The 23,561-nt window shown below is 49.3% G+C and overlaps 1 protein-coding gene across 11 annotated transcripts in view; it reads right to left on the bottom strand.

Moving 5' to 3' along the window:
* The window catches only part of NF2 (NF2, moesin-ezrin-radixin like (MERLIN) tumor suppressor), a 47,367-nt gene that overhangs the window by 12,298 nt on the left and 11,508 nt on the right, over positions 1 to 23,561 (bottom strand). For 2 of the 11 annotated variants that reach the window (XM_062504142.1, XM_062504143.1), the window contains exons 2-14: positions 23,133 to 23,258; positions 21,994 to 22,116; positions 19,734 to 19,817; positions 15,334 to 15,402; positions 15,106 to 15,188; positions 14,420 to 14,495; positions 14,059 to 14,193; positions 11,519 to 11,593; positions 9,943 to 10,056; positions 7,134 to 7,256; positions 6,559 to 6,776; positions 5,830 to 5,935; positions 664 to 791 (exon numbers count right to left, since the gene is read on the bottom strand). In XM_062504142.1, the coding sequence (XP_062360126.1) occupies positions 664 to 791; positions 5,830 to 5,935; positions 6,559 to 6,776; positions 7,134 to 7,256; positions 9,943 to 10,056; positions 11,519 to 11,593; positions 14,059 to 14,193; positions 14,420 to 14,495; positions 15,106 to 15,188; positions 15,334 to 15,402; positions 19,734 to 19,817; positions 21,994 to 22,116; positions 23,133 to 23,258 (1,460 nt within the window). Of the gene's footprint in view, positions 1 to 663; positions 795 to 5,829; positions 5,936 to 6,558; positions 6,777 to 7,133; positions 7,257 to 9,942; positions 10,057 to 11,518; positions 11,594 to 14,058; positions 14,194 to 14,419; positions 14,496 to 15,105; positions 15,189 to 15,333; positions 15,403 to 19,733; positions 19,818 to 21,993; positions 22,117 to 23,132; positions 23,259 to 23,561 lie in introns of all 11 variants that reach the window. The other 9 variants (XM_062504146.1, XM_062504149.1, XM_062504144.1 and 6 more) reach the window with 6 other exon arrangements.

The raw sequence follows: 23,561 nt of genomic DNA, 5'->3' as shown, positions 1-23,561 counted from the left end.
GAAAGGCTCAGCCAGGACAAGCACAGAATTGTTCAGACTGGAAAAGCTCTCTGAGGTTACCAAGTCCAACCATCCCTAGCACTGCCAGGGCCACCACTGTCCCATGTCACATCCACATGGCCTTTACATCCCTTCAGGGATGGGGACTCTGCCACTGCCCTGGGCAGTTAGGCCAGGGCTGGACAGCTCTTTCCATAAAGAAATGTTCCCTAATATCCAACCTGAGCCTCCCCTGGCCCAGCCTGAGGCCGTTCCCTCTCCTCCTGTCCCTGATCCCTGGAGCAGAGCCCGACCCCCCCGGCTGTCCCCTCCTGTCAGGGAGTTGTGCAGAGCCACAAGGTCCCCCCTGAGCCTCCTTTTCTCCAGGCTTTTCTCATTTTCCCAGCTCCCTCAGCCCCTCCTGGTGCTCCAGCCCCTTCCCCAGCTCTGTTCCCTTCCCTGGACACCCTCCAGCCCCTCCAGGTCTCTCTGGTCAGGAGGGGCCCAGAGCTGCCCCAGCACTGGAGGTGCCCCAGCAGTGCCAGCACAGGGAACGGGCACTGCCCTGCTCCTGCTGCCACCCCAGGGCTGGCACAGCCCAGGTGCCCTTGACCTTCCTGGTCACACCTGGCTCATGTCCAGCACAAATCCCAGCCCAGCCCAGACTGAATGAGTGCCACATACTTCTCCTTCTCTATTTCCATGGACAGCCTCTTCATGTCTGTATCCTTGAAGTCGAAAGAGAGGCTCTCACTGATGAGGTTGAAGCTTGGCAGGTCAGTGGACAGTGCTGTGGTACTCGAGTTCATGGACTGCTGAAGAGAGAGCACAAGTTAATCACTCTGGGCCACACAAGTGTCACTACAGCAAACGTTCTGCAACGCTGACTTAAAATCAGAGCAACACATGAGCCCAGAGTTCTGAGCACAAGATCAGCCTAGAAATCCCCTTGCTCCAGTCCCAATTTGCTCCTCAATTCAAAGCCATTGCTCCTCCAGGACTCTGCAGCCCTAAAGAGGAGACAAATACCATCTGGCTTCAAAATCTATTGACAAAACTCGGTAAAATCAAGGCTTTATCACTCCTGTGTCACTTTAAGTTGGACAGAAGCTGCCTCTTGGGAGTCATCTGTCTGCTATTTAACATTCAATCAGGTTTATAAAGTTCAAGCTGTGAGCAGAGACAATGTAAGACCCCGTGTGACAGCAGAGTCCTGCACTCCACAGCTCCCCAAAGCCTGAGCAAAGACCAATGTGACCCCAAGGATGCCATTCCAGCAAGGTCCATGGAGATGCACTGACCCATTTTTACTTCCTCAGTAATTTACAGTTCCAAAGGTTTAGAAACCAATTCTAGATTCGGTTGGAAATGGAGATAACACAGCAAATTACTCCTGGAACACCTGAGCAAGGATTTGGGACTTTCTTCCTCCTGCAAAAAGCTTTGCTATCCTCCAGTGACACACACTGCCAGGCCCTCAGATTTTATCTTCTCCTAAAAAATGACCCTTCTTCCTCTCAGTCAAAAATTCTGTCACACCTCTAACAAATGGGCTCATTAGGAGGAGAGGAAAAGCCTGCTAGAGTCATGGCTCTGCTCCTGCAGCACGCTGGATGAGGTGGCAAACAGGGCACACGTCAAGGGTGGCACAGCAGCATCAGATGGGGCTGAGTCACAGCTGCTGCCAGCCTGTTCAGCCCTGCTCTGGGATTTGAGAAATCCAGCCTAGCATCCCAAAGATCCCCCACCTCCCTCCTGGATGCTCCTTCTTGAATTAAGGGATTCCTGTAAGGAAAACAACGTGCCCAGACCCGAAATGGCACTGCTGGGTACCTGCTCTAACAAACGAGAGTTTGAGCTTCCATTGGCTCTTTCTTTCCCTCATTTCTCCTATTTGGGATACTCCAGGCAGTGTTTTCAGTTATCTCCTCTTCAGCAAGACCTGTAAGCACTGGGGTGACAGATTTACTCTGCACAATAACCTGCCTCTTCCCTCACCACCAGACTGGAATTCACAAACAGCCAGGGCTCGTTCCCAGCTCGGACAAATCTGAGAGGGACAACATTTCATCGACCAGCGAGGCTGGAACACAAACACCTCGTACAAGCATAAACAAGGGGGTGCCTCAAACTGCACTTGGCCTGGCTGGAGCCTTCCAGGTGAGTTAAGACCCACATGACAAGGAAACCCAACTCCTTCCTCCCCCTTTGCTGCCAGCACGGAACAAAGCCACATTAATTCTGGAGCAGGCGCTGGAAGGGACAGCTCAGTACCTAAATTCCAGTCTCGAAGGAAAGGGGACAGGTCTGCCAAAGCACTTAACTGATTTAAATACTTGCATCCCATTGACATTCAAGTCCCTTCCCTATAAGGAACACAGACATTCCCAAAGCCCTTCCCACTTGAGGTTCTCCTGTCCCTGCAGCACAGGGGAGTCAGGAGCATCTGAGCCAGCCCGCTGGCCTTCAAACAACCTTTGCTTGTTTTTTTTTTTTCAGTACAAGCTTTGTTGGGTTTTGTTTTAAAAACTCCCAACAGCAGCAGTAACAGTTGAGCACGAATTTCAGTTGCTGCAGCCATTAAGGCCTGAGCCAATTTATCAGGGTTGCTACAGCCATTACTTCCTTCTCTTCCCTTGGCACTACTCTGCCATGGAGCAAGCTAAAAATTGGTGGAGAAGCCAGAGAGCAGTAGGAGTGAGGAAGAGTATGGAAAAATCAACGAGTGAGCGGGTTCAGGGCTCTCCAAGGCACAAGGTTGATAGCTGGAGCAAAGCATTTAACAGAATCGTGGAATGGTTTGGGTGTGAAGAGATGCTAAAGCTCATCCAGTGCCACCCCTGCCATGGACAGGGACATCTTCCACTATCCCAGAATGCTCCAAGCCCTGTCCAGCCAAGCCTTGGACACTTCCAGGGATCCAGGGGCAGCCACAGTTTCTCTGGGCACCCTGTGTCAGGGCCTGGGCACTCTCCCAGGGAACAATTCCTTCCCAATATCCCATCCATTCCTGCCATTCCCTGTGTCCTGTCCCTCCAGCCCTTGTCCCCAGTCCCTCTCCAGCTCTCCTGGAGCCCCTTTAGACCCTGGAAGGGGCTCTGAGCTCTCCCTGGATCCTTCTCTTCTCCAGGTGAACACCCTCAGCTCTCCCAGCCTGGCTCCAGAGCAGAGGGGCTCCAGCCCTTGGAGCATCTTTGGGGCCTCCTCTGGACTCTCTCCAGCAGCTCCAGGTCCTTCATGAGCTGGGCCCCAGGGCTGGAGGCAGCTCTGCAGGTGGGGTCTCACCAGCGTGGGGCAGAGGGACAGAATTCCTGTTGCAGATTCCCTGCCATTTGCAACAATCCTGGGCAGCTCTTGCAGAAGGTGCTGTTATTTCTAATCCAGAGCCATGGGATGATAAAAGGGAGAGGGAACTTTTTCCATATGTGTTTCCTCACCTGAAACAAACTGCAAAGCCCTGTTTCTGCATTACAGCAATTTCCTGCTGTTAACAGAGCAAGCACCGTGCTGGCAGTGGTCATGCCTTGGATCCCTCTGGAATACAGAGCAAGAAGGAGGATCCAGAAGGAGGACACAGCAGGTCAGGAGGCTTCCCCTGCAGGGCAAGCTCCTCCTGGTGCTGCCACTTCCTTTATTTTGCTGCTCAGGAATTTGGGCAAGCCCAAACCAACCACTTACAGCTCCCACAGGATCAGAGAGAAGGTGATTGCCTTTATCTGGCACCTGAAGGGCACTGAGGGAAGCAAAGAGCTGCAGCCAAGTCCGTAAGGAATGAGCTGTTCTCCAAGCCCTGACGGCCTGAGACTCAGATGCACATCTCACTTCTCATGCATCACCTACCAGTGACATTATAAAAGCAGCCTGGGCTTCAAGGACTAAAAAGACACTGAAACAAGCTTTAAACAACCAGCATCGGAGACTGTAAAGTTGAAAAGTATATGTATTTAACTGTTTCTTTTTCCTTTACTGCAGCACAGATGTCAGGGATTGGATTCGATCTCTTAAGAGTCTTTTCCAACCTAAATGATTCTACATCCATCCACTCCCTCCTTCCTCTCTAGCTCTTGTGAAGCCCTGCTGAGCTCCCAGTGTCAGGGGACGACACAGCACAAGTCTGGGACCATGGAAAAGAACAAGCCCAATGTTACACCCTTGTTCAGGAAGAGAAAACTTGGAATCCTGCAGCGTTCATTAGAGCTGAGGAACTCAAGTCTCTCAAAAACAGCTTTCAAAACAGGGTCCCTCCATGTGCTGGCAATCCAGGGAAGTGTAACAGAGTATGGAAGAGCCAGCAAGGTGTTTTCACCTGGATATGGACATGCTGGTCACACCAGTCTCCTCCTGACCTTGGAAAACAATAGCCATGGAGTCTGGGCAGCACAGCCCTCATTCCAGGGCAGGCAGAGGGACAGGAGGAGCAGCAGCCACATGAGGGACCCAGCCACTGAAATGGGGAGGAAAAAAGCATTTCCCTTCCCACCAGGCACTGGCAGCCATGTCTGGAAGACCAGGGCTCTTTAGGGAAGGCAGAGGACCATGCGTCTGGAAGTGGCAGCTCTGCCTCCAGGCAGATGCAGCTGGAGGGGTGGAGCTGAGCTCCATGCAATCCCACAACATTCCCCTAATGAGGCTCTAATTCCACAGGAAGGGAACAGAGAGCAAAGCCACCCAGCTGCTCCCCTGCACCAGGATTTTGGCACAAGGGCTTCGAGCTGGAGCTCTGCTGGTTTCACTAAGGATGGACATAGCAACACGAGGGAACATGGATGTGGAAGAGCTGCCCAAATTTTACACTGGCTGGTGTAGCCACACGACACAGTTCCATTGTTTCAACGAGGACAAGTGTCTCCCTGTGCATATGTTAAAGTGAGAATTAAGAAGATGATGCATCCCAGAATTCTAGTGACTTGTAAAAGGAGGAGCACTCCAAAGCTGGGCTTTATCCACCACTCACTTGACTGAGTGTCCCAGAGCTAAGAGCACCTGATTATTTTCCATTACTGTTATTTTTAACAGCTTCCAAATATTCTTGCAGTGAACTCCAGGGAATCAGGATGAAAAGTTGCTTCATCTCAACCCCTCTCTAATCTGTTCCTGTAAAGTTTCCAGTGAAAGGCGAAAGGAGCCTGCAGGTACAAATTCAAACCTCAGTGCTGGTGCGTCCATAACTCCCATGTCAAGCCTATTGCTGATGCTCTTCTCCTTCCCCCAGACCAGGAAGGAACAGGTGTGAGCTGCAGGGATGGGGGCACCTGATGGGGTTTGCAGGCACAATTAGGGAAGTAGAGAAGAACTGCCAGAGAAGTCAGAGCAATGGTCATCTAGTCTGGCTTTTCAGTGCCCAGCAGGAACCAGGACCAGATGCTTCAGAGGAAGGTGTGAAATCCTCTTAATGGACAATTATGGAATAATCTCCCTTCAACTAAGTTTTTTTCCAGCACATAAAGGTCCAGTTTATGCCCAAAGAATGAATTTACAGCTTCTGAGCAGTGTTTATCCCACCTAACAAGAATAAGGACATATTTAACCCTATGTTAAAGGTTATTGCTAAGCCAGTGCACTCCACACGTGCTGGCAATGTGGCTCTGACACAGCTGCTAAATTGGTTTAAAATTTGCTGCTTTAATTTCACCAGCAGCTCCTTTGCTCTCATAGCAAGAGGTGGGTGGAAAAAAAAGAGCATAGTAAAGTTCTGCTGGATGAGATGCAGGGATGAAAAGGGCAAGCACTGCTCAGGATTTCTGAGCAGCAAGGAGACAGCTCAGCCTCCTCCATGGCTGGGACAGAGGAGGCTCCTCCAGGCTACACAGGAGAGCAGGGAATTGGAATTACAACACAGATCTCTCTTACTGTGTAGGAAGACTTGCTGGTGATCTCCAAGAGCTTCTGCTTTGCTCTGCGCTCTGACTCACGAGCCTCCTGCAGGTCCTGCTTGAGCTGATCAGCCTCCTTCGCCCTGCAAAGACAAACAGCAAATATCAGACCGGAGCCAGGAGGAACGAGAGGATGGAGAAGCAGGATCACAGCGTGGAATAGGCAAGAAAAGATGGAGAAGGGCTGAGTTCATCAGAGCAGAAGGGCTGACACCCAGCAGGTTCTCACACAGAGAGGAGTAATCAGCTGGAAGGAAACAAGGCTGATCTTTAACTTGCTCACTGCCACATTCACTGTGGGACCTGGGCTCGGCTATCAGGAGGGTGGAACCACCAGTTTCAACAAGGAGGAAAGTCTCTGTTCAAGGTTAACCTGGAACAGAACTCATGGCTGGAAAGGAGAACTAAACAACTGAGAGGTAAGTAGATGAGTAAGGAGAGAATAGGGAATGTAGATCTACCATCCCGAGGAAGAACAACCCTTAAGTGTTATTATTAACATTGTTAAATACTTTGGGGAATGCAGGGGAGGGTTTCAGAAAGCACCCAAAAGCAAAGCTGGCTTTTGGAGAGGAAAACCAGCTGGGCTAAAGGGCCATTTGCTGTTGGACACATGTGGGAAGCTGAGGGAGGACAACTCAGAGGGGTAACTTGAAGGGGGTGGGAGAAGCAAAGCAGAAGCAGCTGCAAGGTTGGACCCTCTGACCTCCTCTCCGACTCCTCGGCCATTTTCAGTGCCAACATCTCTGCCTCCAGCACCTTCTGCTCCATCAGCCGCTTCTCCTCCTCGGTGCGGATGGCCGTGGCCTTGATGCGCTGCATCTCCTGCTCGGCCTCGGCCGCCTTCTGAGCCAGCAGCTTGGCCTCCTCCTCCGTGATCTGCGCCTTCTCCGCCAGCAAATCCGCCGTCTCCTCCGACCTCATCTGACAATTGCGGGACATGAAGCCGTTAAGCACGGCCAACATCTTCCCAAATGTGCCCACAGCCCCTGGAGCAGGGCTCCAAGCCGCTCGCTCCGACACGCTCCATAGAATCCCTCCCTTCCGTGAAAGCCTGAAGCCGTCTGCCGCCAAGGCTGGGATGTGTCCAGGCTCTGTCCCAAATCATCCTCTTTGTGCTCCTCCCAAGCAGCCCAGCAGGACGAAATAGCTCCATCCAGCCACTGGCATCAGTCTGTGAGCAGTCTTAGGGCAGTCACAGAGCACTTCCAAAAATGCTTCTGCAGTGGAAAGAGTGAGGAGCAGCTGCAGTGCTCGGGAAACGGCCTCCCAGGGACCTACCAGAGCCTCGTTGGCCATTGTTGCCTCCTCCTTCAGCTGCATCAGCCTCCTCTCCAGCTCATCCCTGGTCCTCTCAGCCTCTTCTCTCATTTGCTTCTCTCGTGCCAGGCACTGTCGTTCCATCTGGGAAAAAGGGATTGGAGAAAGTGAGGGGAAAAACACAAATGAGGAAGGTTTTCCATGGATAAGAAAGAGTCACAGGTGCGGTCAGAGCACTGCTGCCTCCTCTCTGCTTACTGACAATGGGAACGTCCCTGGACTGGGGTGACCTGATCAAAGAACAGAATCATGGGATCACTTAGGTTGGAAAAGAGCTCCAAGCATCAAGTCAAACTGTTTCCCCAGCATAGCCAAGGCCACCCCTAACCAATGTCCCCAGGCACCAAATCCACAATTTTTTTAACCCTTCCAGGGATGGTGATACCACCACTGCCCTGGGCAGCCTGTTTTTGATGCTCCCTTAAAAAGTGCCAGTTCTGAGACAACTCCCATCCTCTGCTCAGGCTGTCAGTCACAGCACAGCCATGGGAGCTGCCTGTAGGTGACAATGTCCCCAGACAGTGCCCTCCTAGGCTGAGTCACAGGGCAGACCAGGACAAGTGGGTCTCAATATCTCCAGCTTAACTCTCTGGAGTTTCTTACAGTAGGACTGGGCTTAAGGACAGTCTGAGGGCATCTCCCAAACCACAGCACGTGGCAGGAGGCTGAAGAACAAGTATAGCTGCTCCTTTTGATCAGCTATCCAAGCCAGCATCCTGGAACTTTCACTTCCATTTGTTCACAGGGAGGTCACTGAGGGAGGTTCAGAGGAGTGCAACCACCTCTGGCAATTCCTGAATACAACAAACTCTCTCAGTTTGCAGGGAACAGCAGTGTTTCTCCAGGAGGGGAAGATCCAAGCCATCGGGATCTGCCAGCTCTTCCCAGAAGATGCTGGGAGGGTTGTTGTGCCCAGGGACTGCCTCTTCACTAGCCAAGAGCCCAAGGGAGTCATTGGGCTAATTAACACACTGAGTTTAATCCCTCCAGCCCCACAGGGATGGGGCATTATAAATATCCATGCTGCAGCCAGGACAGGAGACCTGCTGAGTTTAATAAGGGAAGGAAGTGAGACAAGCCACATTTCTCTGCTCCTTGGACACCAGCTGTGCTCTGAAAGCGGGACGCCCACTGTTCCAACCGTTCTGCTTCCTTCTATTAAAGGTTCCCCTCATTAATTATCATTATGATCTGCATCCTGCTCAGGACTTCCATTAACAAGAATTCCTGATCTAATAGGACTATCTGAAACCAGTTAACCACTGTGGATGCTGGGGAGGGAGCAGGGAGCAAGGCAGACAGCACAGTGGCTTGCCCAGGACAGGGCAGCCAGCCCACATGGGAGCCTGACCTTTGCATGGAACTCAAGTGCTCTGGATTTGGGAGCTAAAGTGAAGCCATAAGCTGCTGCTCCCTCCCAGAACCCTCACCTCTTCCAGCAGCCCAAATAAGCACAGGATCTTAGGTGTGGTGTTATCCAAACACATAAAAAACTCACAGATTGTAAAACTTCAAGATTCTTGGAATCACTGAAGTTGGAAAAGTCCTCTAAGCCCAAGCCCAACCATTATCCCAGCACCACTGTGTACACCACAAAACCATATCCTTAAGTGCCACATCCACGTCTGAACTCCTGCAGGGATGGTGACTTCACCACTTCCCTGGGCAGCCCATTCCAATGCCTGACCACCCATCCTTGAGGCTGTCAGCACGTGGACACCCTTCCAAGGACCTTCTGCTCCACTAAGGACATGGCTTAGTGAACACAGGGGTGGAGGGCTGATGGTTAGAGGCCTCAGAGCACTTTTCAAACACCAGTGGTTCTATAGTGCCAACTCCTTACTGACCAGAGGAATCCCTGTGGGAAGCACAAAGTCCCTCTTCCCCAGTAGAGCTTATAGTCACTCAAGTCCAGACTGCCATTCCATGAACTTCACAAGGGAAAACTGCCTCAGGAGGTGCCTGAAGGACAAGTCACATCCCACCTCCAGCCCAGCTGAGCACCTCAATACCACACAATCACCTTGGGAGGTGCCCAAAGGACTTGTCCCACTTCGAGCTGAGCAGCTCCACCCCAAACAAGCACCTCTGCAGCCACACTCAAACCCAGTAACACCCAGACCCATAAGCACAAGCCCCTCCTGGGTGCAGCAACTCCTTTGGATTCTCCTGCTCCTCTCTAGTGGCTTCCCTGCCAAAGGGCCATTTATATTCTGAGCACCAGTGCTCAGATTAGCTGTGTGGGTTTCAATGAGTAGAAAAGGTCTACAAGCAGAAAACAATGATTCATACAATTCAATTTGCTGTTCTCTGCTCGTGGGCTCCACGCTGCTGCCTCCGCCGTGCCGTGCCAGCCGCCCGGGCTGACCCGTGGCACACAGAGAGGCCAGCATGGAATTAGCATTCCAGGCTATACAGCCTGGAATGGCAGGGTGCATCCCATCACCTTGCAATTAGAAATGAGGCAAAGAGCTACGGCAGAGCACAGCTCCCCTTCCCAGCCCCTGATTTATCAACTGTCCCAACACAAGTCTTACCACACACTTGTACACACCCAGGGCTTCTCTTCCCTCCTATCCTCTCAGTTTTATTCCAAACTGGGAGCTGCCATCAAGCTGCAGAGCCAAGCTGAGATGATTGGAGAGCTGGAGAGAAAGCTACTAAAAAATGTTCAGCTGGACCTTCCCTCAAAGCTGCTTTGATGTCTTTCCCAAGCCCTTATTTCTGCATTTCTGATTTTGGCTCGCTGGTTATGGGACATGTGGCTCACCTGCTTCCTGGCCTTCTCCTCCCTGGCCTGTGCTTTCATCTGCTGCACCTCCAATGAGTCTGCCTTCCTCCTCCTCATGAAGAGGTCGTGGTTCCCAATGCACAGCTGAAGAATCTGTTCCAGTCAGGGGTGAAGAGCGGAGAGAAACAGCTGTACACATGATGGCAATGAGGTGGTTTGTATTCTTGACACACAAAAACACTAGAATTGCTTTGATTTGGTGTTTGTTAGTGCTTCCACCCACTGAGCTCCAACCCTGCAAACTCTCACAGCTGTAGGAGGGGCAGGGAACCAGGTCCCACACCAAACACCAGCTCCTGGGTATAGCAGCTCTTTGCAGAGACCACTTTTCTGTGCCTCCAGCACAGCATGGGTGTTGTTTTACACCCACCCTAAAAAGGCAAGAGGCCAAATAATGAAACAAAAATTTCTACAGCTCTGCCCAGTTCCCCAGTTCTCACTGCCCCCTTTCTTTAGGCTCAAGACGAACTTGCACCTTCTCCCCAGTGTACGTTTAAGGAACTGAGATTAAAAAATAAATTAAAAGGGAACAAAAAAGAAAGGAAAACCACTTTTCACTTGGACAAACAGAAGGATTATCAAAAACTTGCTCGGGCATCTCCAGATACCTTTGCTGAAGGGATTTGAGCCCCAGTGTGGTTCTCTCTCTGGTAAGGACTGGGGAGGTGGCAATGCTAGAGGAGGGTTAGCACAAGGTGGGCACACAGAGGAGTGAAAAAACTTTTTGGCAATAAAAGCAGGATTCTAAATTTGGATTATTTTCTAAAGGGCTGATTTGCATGCTCTTCTTCCATTTCATAAAAATCACAGAATCAGAATGGTTTGGGTTGGAAGACACCTGAAAGAACATCCACTGCCACCCTGCCATGGGCAGGGACACCTTCCATTATCCCAGGTTGCTCCAAGCCCTGTCCAGCCTGGCCTGGAACATTTCCAGGGATGGGGCAGCCACAACCCAGGTCACAAATGACTTCTCTGAAGATTTCAGCACTATGAACCTGATGATGCAGAGAATGAGGAAGCCCCATTTCCTATGGAAAATGAAGCACAGCCAACACCCAGGACTGCAAAGGTCCCTGTGCGACCTAACAACGGATCCAAATCCAGAGCCTCAGCTAAAGCTGGTCTCCAACATGGACAGCTCAATGCAGCCCTTCCTTGTCCAAGGAGAACATCCTCAGAGGGGGAAAAGCTCTGGTAAAGGTGCCTCCCATAACAGGGAGAGCTACAACACAGGGCAGAGTGGGAAAGATCCACATGGGAAGAAAGGAACTGAGCAAAGCTGGGAGTTGGATTTGCTAAGTGCTTCCACTATTTAGGCCAGCTGAAAGACAAGAGCTTCAAAAGGGAACACAAAGGTGAGAGGGAAAGGTTCTGTGGAGCAGCTTGTCTTGAGTCTCCTCCTTCCCTCCTTCAGTGAACAGTAGCTGCTACACCCCATCACAACCACACAGCAGCAGCTCCCTCCCAAAGGAAATGCCCCAAAAGCTCCTTGTCTCATACTCTCTGCAGAACCCACTGCTGCAGGCAGTAAAATAAGAGTCTCTGCACTTACCAGCTTATTCACACGCAGCTTTGATGAATTGAATTTAAAAACATCAATCTTTTTGTCCAATGGCTTAATCGTAAACTGAAAAGGAAAAAATAAAGAGAGAGAGAGTTATCAGAGAGTGGTGCATTTAATAAAAACGCAGCTATAAAATTCTTCCTGAAAGCTCTGGCTCAGAGCAGGTCAGCAGGGTCAGACACACGGCTCAGAGCTGTCCCCGTGGCTCTGAGCCAAGGAGGAGGACTCGCATCAAAAGCAGACAAGGAGACAACTGTTCCTTCAGTCAGGAAAACATGGGGACCATAGGAGCTGGTGTCCTCTGCAGAGAACCCTGCAGAGGTGGGGGTTCAGCTCAGCACCTCCCCAGGCAAGGTGCTCTTCTGGGAGCTGCAGGGAACATGGAAACCACAGCAGGAACTCAGGATGCTTCCAAAGGGAGAAGAACCAGCTCACCTGCCTGATGGAACCACAGAATCATTAAGGTTGGAAAAGCCCTCCAAGATCATAAAATTCAAATATCAACCTGACCATGCTCACCCTCAAACCATGTCCCCAGGTGCCACATTCTCAAGTGTTTTGAACACTTTCCTTGGCAGTCTGGGCCAGGGTTTCACAGCCCTTCAACGAAGAAATTTTCCCTAATATCAACTCAACCCTTCCCTGGCACAACTTGAGGCTATTTCATCTCATCCTGTCACTTGTTACCTGGGAGAAGAGCCTGACTCCTACCTGGCTGCACTCTCCTGTCAGGGAGTTAAAAGGGCAGGAAAGCTACATCAGGAACACAGCAAGGAGCTGCTGCCCTTCCCACCAACACCTCCACTCACAAGAGCTCCCAGAAGAATTTTTCATGCATTTTCTTCTCCAGAATTCAGTCTTGTCCTAAGACTTCCCCACAATTCAAACCATTATTCCCTGGCTCTAACTCATATTTACACTCTCTGTGCCAACCAACCAGCTCTACCCATGGCCTGGCTTCACCCTCTCCAAAGCTTTCCCACAGCAGCTCTCTTGACAGGCCAGTGGTGGCACAAATCCCTCAAGGGCTTTGGAAATGCAGCCCTTGGATGGAGAGAAGCCTCTGCACTATCGTAAAGGGCACTTGAAGAGATGGAGTGCTCTGCAAGATGGCATTTTTTAGGAGACATGCACATATTCCATCACTCCCCCACACGTTACAGAAATAACGGGCTGAGGAGCTGGAGCAGACAGTGTGTCCATTAGAGTGGGAGATCTGTCAATACATGGCCCTGCCTGCAAAGGGCCCTGCCCTGGCACTGCCTCGCTCTGGCAGTTTAAGAGCCAATCTTTTAAGACTTTCACAAAAGCAGACGTGCATGAACATCCCTGGATTCAGGCTCCAGCAGAGCCCCCCAGCAGTCTCTGAGAGCAGCAGCAGGAATGTGCTGGGAGAGGAGTTTCAGCTCCCTGTGAACAGTCAATCTTAGTTAGAAGGGATAACCCCCAGTGTGGTGTCAGCAGAGCTGCTGTTCCCAGCTACTGGCCCTGTTTGTATCAGGCCAGGCCTGTTCGTGGGCACCTGATTACACAGATGATTGAGCTGGTGGAAGGGATGCATCTTTTCCCCCTGGAGAGAGCTGTGCTACAGGCCTGCTTATGGAAGGGTCAGTTGCTGGATTCTGGGAGCTCCCACTGCACTGTCACAGGCAGGGAAGCTTTAGAAGTCACTCAGTGCTGGGGTTTTTTGTAGTCATGAAGCTCTTCAAGGAGTAAAGCAAATGGAGACAATTCCAGCACAGATTTACTGCTTATAAAACTTCACAAGACATGCAATAAACGCAGCTGATGAGAAACCTTTAGCTGCTCCCCTGATCAATATCATGTTTAGATTAGAAAACCATTTTTAATTAAGAAGTTAATTCTCTTCCTTACCATGAAGGCAGCTGGTTTCTTTGAGCAGCTCTCAGACTTACAATGGGTAACTACTGAGTCCCCCCTCCTTAGCCAATTGCATTTCTGTTCTCAACTAGGTTTTGGGGGCCAACAATCCCAAAGACCCATATATAGACTCTGGATTTAATAAATAACTATCCCACAGCAGGCTTAAATTGCTCGTCTTCCTAAAAAGATTCCAGCTGCTATGCCAAGCCCAGCAGACTGAAACCCAAGATGATGTAATGAGATGGCAAGAGCTCTTCTCCCCAGGAATACATCTCCCCATATTCCATAATACAGGATATATCCATAGTAATAAATACCATAATATATGCAGTAAAGAAGAGATTTTAACTTCTGAACTCTGGTATTTGGGCTAAGCACATCAACAGCAATTTTGGGTTTTTGAAAATATTATTACATAGAAGGTTTGAAACCAAAGAGGAGAACCAGCTCTCCAGTGACCCCTTGCACGCCCACTCCTGCACAGTTTCAGGGAGGCTTGAATTAAGGTTTCAACTGGAGGAGTTGAGCTGCCCTTAGCTAAGCTGGTGAGAGCAAGCACAGCAGACAGAGAAGCCAAGAAAAATCATTTTAAGTCCCAGTTGTGTTCTTACTGCTCTTAGGGAGGAGGTGAGACACATCCATACCTCTTTATCACTGTAGGAGATATTCCGGATCTCGTTCCATGGGAAGGAGATTTTAGGGGTCAATCTGTTGTCTGGGTCATAAATATGAAGACCCAAGGCATCAACTCCAAGGAGCAGCTCTGTACCCTTTTTATTCTGCAGGAGTAAAGGAAAGAGCAGAAATCACTGGGAGGGTCAGACATGAACCACTGTTCCCTCCTCAGCCAGCCCTGAGCAGTGACCCAGCACTGGGTACTAGGAGCTGCTGCCTCCCCCCAGCACAGGTGGGGTCCCCAGATGCTACCTCCCAGCTCTTCTGGCTCTCTAGGACATGCTGATTTATCCTGGCAGGAAAACAGGACCCCAAACCCACCCAACTCACCCTGATGGCAAAGTAGTTCACACCATACATCTCCAGGTCCTGGGCTATCTTCAGATACTCCATTTCAGCTTCATCTCTGTCAGGCAGAACAGTGTTTGGGAGGATCAGAGAGGAACATGGCTGCTCGTGCTGATCCTAAGCACTCACCAAGCTTTAAAGCTTGGACTGTCTCTATCACACAGGTTAATCCTGTCTTTGCTGGCAGGATCAATAAAATCCAAGAGCAAATCCCACTCTGCAGTTGCCAGCATCTGCGTGGCTGCTGAGATGCAGCACTCCAGGCTTGGCTTTGTCCACCTCCCAATCCCTTCAGCACAAATAGGAGATCCCTGGCTGGGATGCTACTGTTTCAGATCCATGGTTTATCCCCCAAAAGGAGCATTTTGCCACCCAAGGCAGCCATATAGTCTGAATCCCTGTTTCTTCTCCCAGACCCCTGAGGCAGGTGAGTCCTTCCTTTGCGTCATTCCTAAATTCTCTTGAGGGTCTCTACAGTGACCAGGGGACAGCAGAGCAGAAGCAGAGCCATCAAAAAAAGCTTTGAGCTCTTCCCAAGGCTGCTGCAGAGATGTGCTGGGATTAACCTGCTGGCAGAGCTCATCCAGCACCTGCCCAAGATCCCCAAAACCTGGGGACTCTCCAGGGGAGGGGACTGGCCCTGACCCAGCCCAGCAGCACAGGCTCACCTCGCTCTGCCCCGGTGCTCTGCATACCAGGCTGTTATCCTTTCCTCCCACATCTCTGGAGTCATCTGGTACAAGTTTATTACCTAGGATAGGTGGGAGACAGAGACCAGGTCACAGTGCTGCTCCTGCCTCAGCAAGAGAGCCAGAAGCACCAAGACAGGTCCCAGCAGTACGTCCAATCTCAGGACAGCTTGCACACCGACTCCCCGACTCTGCTGAGCTCCTTACCCGCTTGGGAAGCAATTCCTCCTGTGCCAGGAAGCCTCTCTTGTGGACATTGGGATCGTAGTCACCATACTGGGGAGAAGAACAGAAACGGTGCCCAACCCCCGTTAACAACAAGAGCAAGTCAAATTCTTCACCCCCTCACACCCAGCCCTGACAGACAGTAAGCATGGCCCCCTCACCCCTTCACCTAACGAGCACAGAGCCTGGTGCCCTCTAAGGTCAATAACCTGGGTTTCTTCATAATTTCATTGCTAAAGAAACAAAGAGCTTCCTTCTACTCATGCAGCAGAGCTGGAAGCAGAACAAAACTTTCCACCATCACAGAATCAATAAGGCTGGAGAACGTCTCCAAGATCAAGTCCAGCCTGTGACTGAACACCCCTAAGTTCCTCAAGAGCCACATCTACTCAGTTTTTGAACACTTCCAGGGATGGTAACTCCACCACTTCCTTCAGCTTCATCGATGACCATCACCATCAGTCCAGCTGGACTAGATGATGGTTGTCTATTCTATTCTCATTATCATACCCTAATTAACATTTCCCCCAGTGTAGACCAAGACTCTACAGCTGAGAGGTCCTTGCAGTTCCCCAGACAGTGGAAAAAGAAAATATGACACAGAGAAAGACCTCTCCCCAAAAACTGATGGATAGCAGTGATCCAGGTTAGGCAGATGGCAGCTCCTCTGTTGCTGCTCATCACCTTAAAGAATAAGTACCAAAAAAATTAGAGGAGTTTGACAAATTCCTCTCAGGCAGGTGGTGACTCTTCTGTCAGAGGGTCTGTTGCTCAACTGGGTCACGGAATCCAATTCAGATTTGTTAAGCGCATCCACTAATTACTGGTATTTGTTTAGATTTACATCTCTTTGAGCAGCATATAAAGTGACTGAGAAAGAAAACTGCTTATTAACAGATTGAAGAGCCGTGTGTCCCTGTGGTGCATGTGAAAATGAATTTACCTCCTGCACGGCCTCAGAGGGCAGAAAAACGCTGGAAAACGGCTCCTCCAAAAACCCAGCAAGTTCAGGGGGAGAGGAACAAGGCATGTGAGGCACGTACACAGAGTGCTGTGACTTCCACTCACCTGGCAAACAGGACTTCTGCAGTGACAGAGGTGACAGTCCCCAGCTGCATGAGAGACAGTGCTGTTTGCTCGAGCCACTCATTTTGCAAGTGAGGCAGCCCTTCCCTCCCTGCTCTTCTGAGCAACCTTAGCTCAGGAAGTGCAAAATGGTGACAATTTTTAAACACAAGAGGCACCTGGTGATGGTCATGCAACAAGTCAGGAGGCTTTTCCCCTCAGCCTCCTTTTTGTGCCTGGATCATCACACCGTGCCCCGAAACCAGAGCTCAGCATCAAAAGTCTACACACATCCCACCTCTGTGCTTGGGAGACAACACGTGGGGATTAAAGACACAAATATTGATTTGGAGCCAATGCAGATGCAAAAGGAGCATGTAACAACAACCAACACTGACTCAGACTGCAATTAATAGAACAAAATCAGCCCGGACTTCATCCAAGAGCAGCAGCAACTCTCTGTCTTCCAAGGTCTTGGAGCTCCTTAGAATGCAGCACTTTGCAGGCAAACAGCCCCTCAACCCCCCTCAAAAGGAAGCAGCACTAAAAATGTGGCACTGGTGAAGGAAGCAACTCCAGTAACTTTGGACAGGCAGCAAGTAAATCTTTTTAGGTGATGAAAATAATAGCAAATAGGATTAACATGATTATTTTCTGTTGTCATCTTCTGTGGAGTTCCAAGACTAAGTATGGATTATGTGACTTTTCATGTGCTAAAAAATACTGTCATGTCCCAGAGGAATATTTGTACTGAGAGGGGAGTCTGGATGAGAACATTAATTATTCACAAGCCAAAAATCAACAAATGGCTTAAGTATTGCAGGATTTGTTGGCTCAAATGATTTTGCAAACATACTTTCTAAAGGCCTTTTCAATTAAATCATTACTTTCAAACTGTCATGGAATTTCAGCTCTTGCTAATTGAACTGTATGATTAATATTCATGATCGGACATGGAATTCCCTTTATCACATTCATATGCCTGGCTTAGATTGTTGGATAAACACAGGCATGCTCAGCTACAAATTAACACCAAGTGTTGCTTGTTTGGGGGAAAACAATAATAATTAAAGAGCTGTTTGCTGTGCTACAAGATATGAAGTGCTGAGAGAGTTGCAGCACGGCAGTGACCTGCATTTAAGGGGCAAAAAATAGAAGAACCTCCTGGATGTTCCCTTTTTTTTTTTTCAGTTGATCCCACATCTTTCCAAGCTATTTAAAATCTGAACTATCTCCAACCTCTGAAAAGCATGTGGGTGGTTTGAACAGGGCTGGAGGGGAAAACACATAGTAATTCCCCAAATGAACACAATGAGAGAGAAATAAATAAGTTGTTATTTTTATAACCCCCCTGTTTCCTTTGCTGTCTCAGGTTGGTGTGGATGGACCAGCAGCACCTGGCTGTCAATAAGTGGCTGCTGGATGCACACACACTGCTGTGTCAGACTATTATGCCCTTAATCATGCAAATCAGCACGTTATTAGTGAAATTACTGCACTCTCTGCCTGCTTTCTTGTCCAGGAAGGACATCATTATCCTACTTAACTACAAGGAGATGACCTGCAACATCTTTCTTCCCAGCTCCCTATCAAAGATGTGCTTTCAGCTTTCACCTTTGCTGAGAGTGAAAGCAGAAGGGGAATCCTAGGCTGGAGGGGCAGCAAGGAAAGGAACGTCTGAAGAAAAGCCCTTTAGTGAAGAGCAGAAAAGTCATCCCTGCTTCACCTTCTCCTGATCTCAGCACTGCTCTGACTCTGTATGACCTCCTCCCAACTTCCCAGGACATTCAAGGTGTCAAGGGGACAAAGGGGACAGCACAACCAACCTGCACCAAGTCACAGCCTGTTCCTGAGCACATCAGCAGGAGCTGTCCTGGCCACAAGGTAACAGAGCTCAATATTTACCCAATGTTTATTCATTTTGGCAGCCAGAAAAGTCATTCCCTGTGTATCCTCAGCTCAGGTCAATGGAAAGAAAGCCAAGGAAGTGTTTACTCATGCACTCTAAGAAGAGTGATGAAAGTTTCACACAAACAGAAACATTTCTAAAAGCAACTTTTCTTTGCTCAGCTGATGAGTCTCTTGAACAAAATATGGTTTCATCAATACTCTGATTATGAGGAGAAAACACCAATTTCTTGTGAATTCAAACACCATCAAAGAACATGGCACCCAGGGCTCTACTCAGAGCGTGGACTGAAGGTTTATGAGGAAAACTACATGGCCATAGGGAAAAAACCAACCTGGATCAGGCCCTCTCTTCTGGCAACAGGGCCAAACCCTCTTTCCTGCACTGCCAGCAAAGAGCTGCTCCTCCTAAACCTCTCCACAGCCATACCCCTCAAGGACAGCTGGACTTGCCAGAGCCAGGGCATGACCTGTGAGCAGTCCTGTGAGCCAAACCCCCCCAAAATCACACCCAGAATCAGAAGCAACAGGAGCTGCACAAACAACGTGGCTAGACCATGCTCAGACTGCAGTTACTCCTCTCCCTCCCAAAGCAGGATCCTTGCACAAACAAACCAGAGCTGAGCTTCAGGAGCTGTTAACTGAGCAGCAGCACATGTTGTGCATACACAGGGAGAAATTACATCCCTGACTGCAAGAATGTTCCTGCCACTGAACCCTGGGCTGCTCCTTCCATCCCAGGAGTCTCTGCCCTGGGTAAGCCATCCAAGGCTACACGCCCCAAACTAGAAAACAGTGTCCTCTGGAATAAATCCTCAGCAAAACATACCCACTCTGGGCCCCAGAGCAGAATGCAGCAGAAGAACAAGGGGAACTCAATGAACACTGACTTTTCCCTCTCTCTGATGAGGCCTAACACCCAAGATCAAACCCAAGATAATGGAAAAAGCCAAAAAGCCCTTTCACAGTGCAATAAAATGGATGTGGGAGGTCCAGCACTGAAAAAAGTAATTATCAAGACAAGTATTAGATGGGAGCAGTGGAGCTAGGAGTCTCATGACTGGCTCGCCTCTGGCTACACTGGCAAAAGCAGGAAGGAGAGATCCAGAAAACCTCAGGCTCAGGGAATTCACCTGCTCCAGCAGTAAGCCACACTCAAGCAGGCACTGCAGTTCATGAGCTGAATCATTTGCTAAAGAGTCCTGGAAAGAGAAAGCAAAAACCCATCCAATGTCTGGAGGCAGCCAGGAACCAGCCATGTGGAGAATGCAGTGGTGCTGGGGTAGTCCCCTCACTTCCCAAGCTTTCACTGCTTTCCCTGCCTTCCCTTCCCCAGGAAGTGGCTCCACCACAAAGCACCTGGATCAACACTACCCCAGCAGGCCCTTGGAGCATCCTTTGGTGCCTACCTTGGCTTGGACAGCATAAGAGGCCAGCAGAACAGAGGCTTCAGGAGGACAGAAGATCTTCTCATCCAAAATCTGCTTCTTCACCTGCACACAGAGCAGCAAAGAACAGATAACACACGTTTAGCAGAGCACAGCAGAGCATGACTATCACAGCAGATGGCTGCAGTTTGCTTTAACTTGAACTGTCAACCATACAGAGTTAACAATTTTCTTAACACTAATCACAGTCCAGGCCCAGGAAGTATCTGGTGGCTCAGAACAGCTCAGGCTTTCACAGACCACCTTTCTCAGACAGGTTGGTGAGAAGAGCTAAATTTATATGTGGAAAATGACAGCACCTCTATGCTGTTGCTAAAGGCAAGAGGAGGGGGGAGGGGGGAAACCTTGCATGTAAACACAGTGATAAAACCTCTTAAGGCACGAGCTACGGACTGATAGGAATCCAGCCACGCTGCTAAATAAAAGAGCAGCTTGCAGCCAAGTCTCTGAGCACTGCAAGCTTTGCTCTGGGACATTCAGGCCTCATTATGAGTCAGTGCTCACCTGTGCTGGAGGCCAATTCCTTGGATCCCAGCACAGAGAGCTGTGGGTCACCTCTGTGGCAGAGCTTTTAGCAGCAGGCAGAGCCCCGTGTGTGCTCCCGGGAGAGCCAACGTGCAGCTCCCCGAAGGCACAGCTTTACTTCCTTGCTTTCTGTGCATTAAAAAATTAAACCTGTCATGTTCGATATTTTTTGGGTTGGCACACTTAATTTTCCTGATTAAAGATAGGGGGGAAAAAATTTAAAAAGCCTACGATTTCCTGGGAGGCTTAAATGGATTGTCAGAGATGCAGGAACATCAATTTGAATTTATAACGTGCTTTGAGTCCTCAAAGTTGGGTACAACATAATCACAGCAGATATTCTGCTGCATCAAGATAAAAAAACAGGAGAGTTTACAAGCTTAGATGTGCTCCTCTTCCCCAAATGCATTCAGGAGCCTGGGCTCCTCTCAGCACAGAAATCCCAGCAGCAAAGTCATGGTCTGCATTTAGAAAATGCAGCTTGAATGGCTTTTCCTCTCTGATTTTCCTTCTCAAAGATGCCAACAGCATTTTTCCTCACCATGGATAAAGCTCCTGGCAAATGAGGCATTCACAAATAACCCTACAGGGACACCAGTGCACGAGACAGAGCTTGGAAGTTAACAGGAATACTTTGCATTTAGAACACTTTGGCTCTAGAGAAGAAAGATGGACTTTGGAAGAGTGAGGTGCATCAAGAAGCTGGTGAGCTCTCCTGGAAAGGGCAGGACACCCTGCAGGCTACAGAGGTATTCCCAAATCCAGGCTGTCCTGACTGTGGTGTTAAGAAACATAAGAATGAGTGACTTCTTAAAATTTTTGTAGTTTATCTTCAAATGAACAGCCAGAGAGCAGCTGAAACATCCCAGCGAGTACCCAGGGGTTTGACTAGGAGGGCTCTACTCCCTGTAACCATGCTTGACACAAGTCTTCCAAGGAAAAATGTTTCAGAAAATGGATTTTGTGGCAGAAAATTGATCATATCTCTGAAGGAGAGCTCCTGTGATAGCAGCTCCTTGTTACTAGCCATGCAGCATTGCCACATCATCAGCTGAAATGACTTCTCAGGACACAAAGTAGAGTAATTTAAATTAGAAAACCCAACCAAAACATGTTCACCAGTTTCCAAATGCTTAACTGAAGGGCAGGAGTTCCTGGAGCAGGTGAGACTCTGAGGTTCCCCCTTCTCCTCTGCTCTTCCATCAGAGAGCTGAGCTGCTGGGATGTTCTTCTGTTCCAGTTACCTGAAGACTGTTTAGTGAGGAGGGGAACTTTGCTGTACAGCCTGGGAACAGGCTGGCTGCACTCTGCTCTCCAGGATGAAACTCCCCTGCTCCACACAACAATGCCATCACGTCCAAAGGCAGCTGCCACCCCTCAGCACAGCTCATCCCACACCCTGCAGAGGCACATGAGCCTTTGGCTGACAGATCCACGTTCCTGAGCCACCACCCATGGATATTATGGATGACCTTATCATTCCTGACTGATAGTTCAGAGGTCTGCCAGTCTGGGCAGACTGTTTCCTTCACAAAAACCATCCTTCACCTATTTTTGGAAGTTTTTAAGTCCTTTTGGAAAGGTGTGAACATAAGGATGTAGAGCACACTCTGCTGACAAGCACTCTGATCCTGGGACCTTCTGCTCATCCTGGCTCCCTCTCCCTCAGGTTGGATAGCAGTGTATTGACTCCTACCTGCAGGAAGAACAAGTGCTGGGTGATTTCCTGGACCAATTCCTCCTCTGCATTCTCTGGATAAAATTTGGCCAGGAAGTGAAAGGTTTTGGGCTCCTCTGTGGGGACATCATGATCCAGGACCTGTGGGATACAAAATCTATTTGGTTTCTTCAAGACAAGAACCAGATCCCTTCTGTTCAGATCAGCACATCTTCTGTCAGACACTTTTAGACATCTAGAACAGACCTAAATAGTTCAGACACCGTAGTTAAAAAAAGAAAACAAACATTTCTGACACTCCTAATGATGCAAGGGAACAAAAAAAGGCAGAAACAAACAGCATGAGAAATGAGACGGAGACAGTTGATCCTGATCTGCCACATGCTCGTTGCCTCTTCTGATACTTGAGGAGTGATGTTGGATCCTGCTGCGCCACCACCCGACTTTCTCCTTCTTTCCCTGCACTGAATTCAGTGGTGTTTCTTACCACCTTGCTCTGCTACTGCCCAGTTAAATGTTGGTTTAAAACCTCAGCCTGAGAGGTGAGACACCCAGACCTCCCTCAGTGTCCATGACCATCCAGCTGTAGCATCACATCCTTTAGATGTGAACAGAGCCACGTCTGACACCTCCAAAACCCACCCCTCACAGGTTTGGGAAGCATTTCCTCCCTTATCCCCATCTCATTTTCACTCTGGTTTTCCTCCTCCCAAGCTCTCTGTATTTCTCAACAAAAAAACAAGAGTAAACTTTTCTGCTGATGATTTTGTGTCCAGGGGCACAAAAGAGAGAGTTTTAAGTTTCATTTGCTTTGCCTGAACTGCACCCCCGAAGTGCAGCACCCCAGCATGGCTGTGTCCCAAAATATCTCCAGGGAATTCAGAGTGCACAGATGCTGGGATAGGGCATCTCTGCCAGTTTTTACCAGTCTGACATCCCCAGATGCCACGGAGATGGGATTTAAGTTCATCTATCCCAGTTCATCCATCACACAACATCTCACATTCAAAGAAAGAAGAAAGGATATTCTCCTTTGTCATCCCACACAACCTCTCAAGGGAAATATCCCTGTCCATGGCAAGGGCTTGGAATGAGGTGAGCTTCAGGGTCCCTTCCAACCCAAACCATTCTGGGATTTTGCGAACTTTGGTTCCAACCTTCTTGTCCATTTTGAGCCAAGCCACTGTGTCCTTGATCGTGTACTGCAGCCCGAAGAACCAGGTTTCCCGCAGTCCCAGTGTCCTGCACACCAGATCAAACAGGTCCTTCCCTTTCCATTTCACCTGCCAGAGAGCAAACAGGAAGCAGAGTTATAAAGATGGATTTCAGAACTTCTCTCTGTTCAACCAAATACACTGTTTTCACCTCCCAAGGTCAACTTTAACCCCCCTGCAAACACATCTGGTACAGACATGAAAACGCCCTAACAAGGCACACTTTATCTCCTTCCATCTGATCTCATCTGCAGATCACCAGCTCCTCCCTCAGTAGGAAACTGAGATGTGATTTCCCCCTTTTCCAAAAAATGACACTGTAATGCCCCTGTTTCTTGCCCTGTGAAACTAAGGGTTCATTTAGGCTCTTGC

Source organism: Cinclus cinclus, chromosome 17 (assembly GCF_963662255.1).
Source record: "Cinclus cinclus chromosome 17, bCinCin1.1, whole genome shotgun sequence".
NCBI lineage: Eukaryota > Metazoa > Chordata > Aves > Passeriformes > Cinclidae > Cinclus > Cinclus cinclus.
Note: the sequence above shows the minus strand (reverse complement) of the source record. Positions and strands in the feature narration are given on the sequence as shown.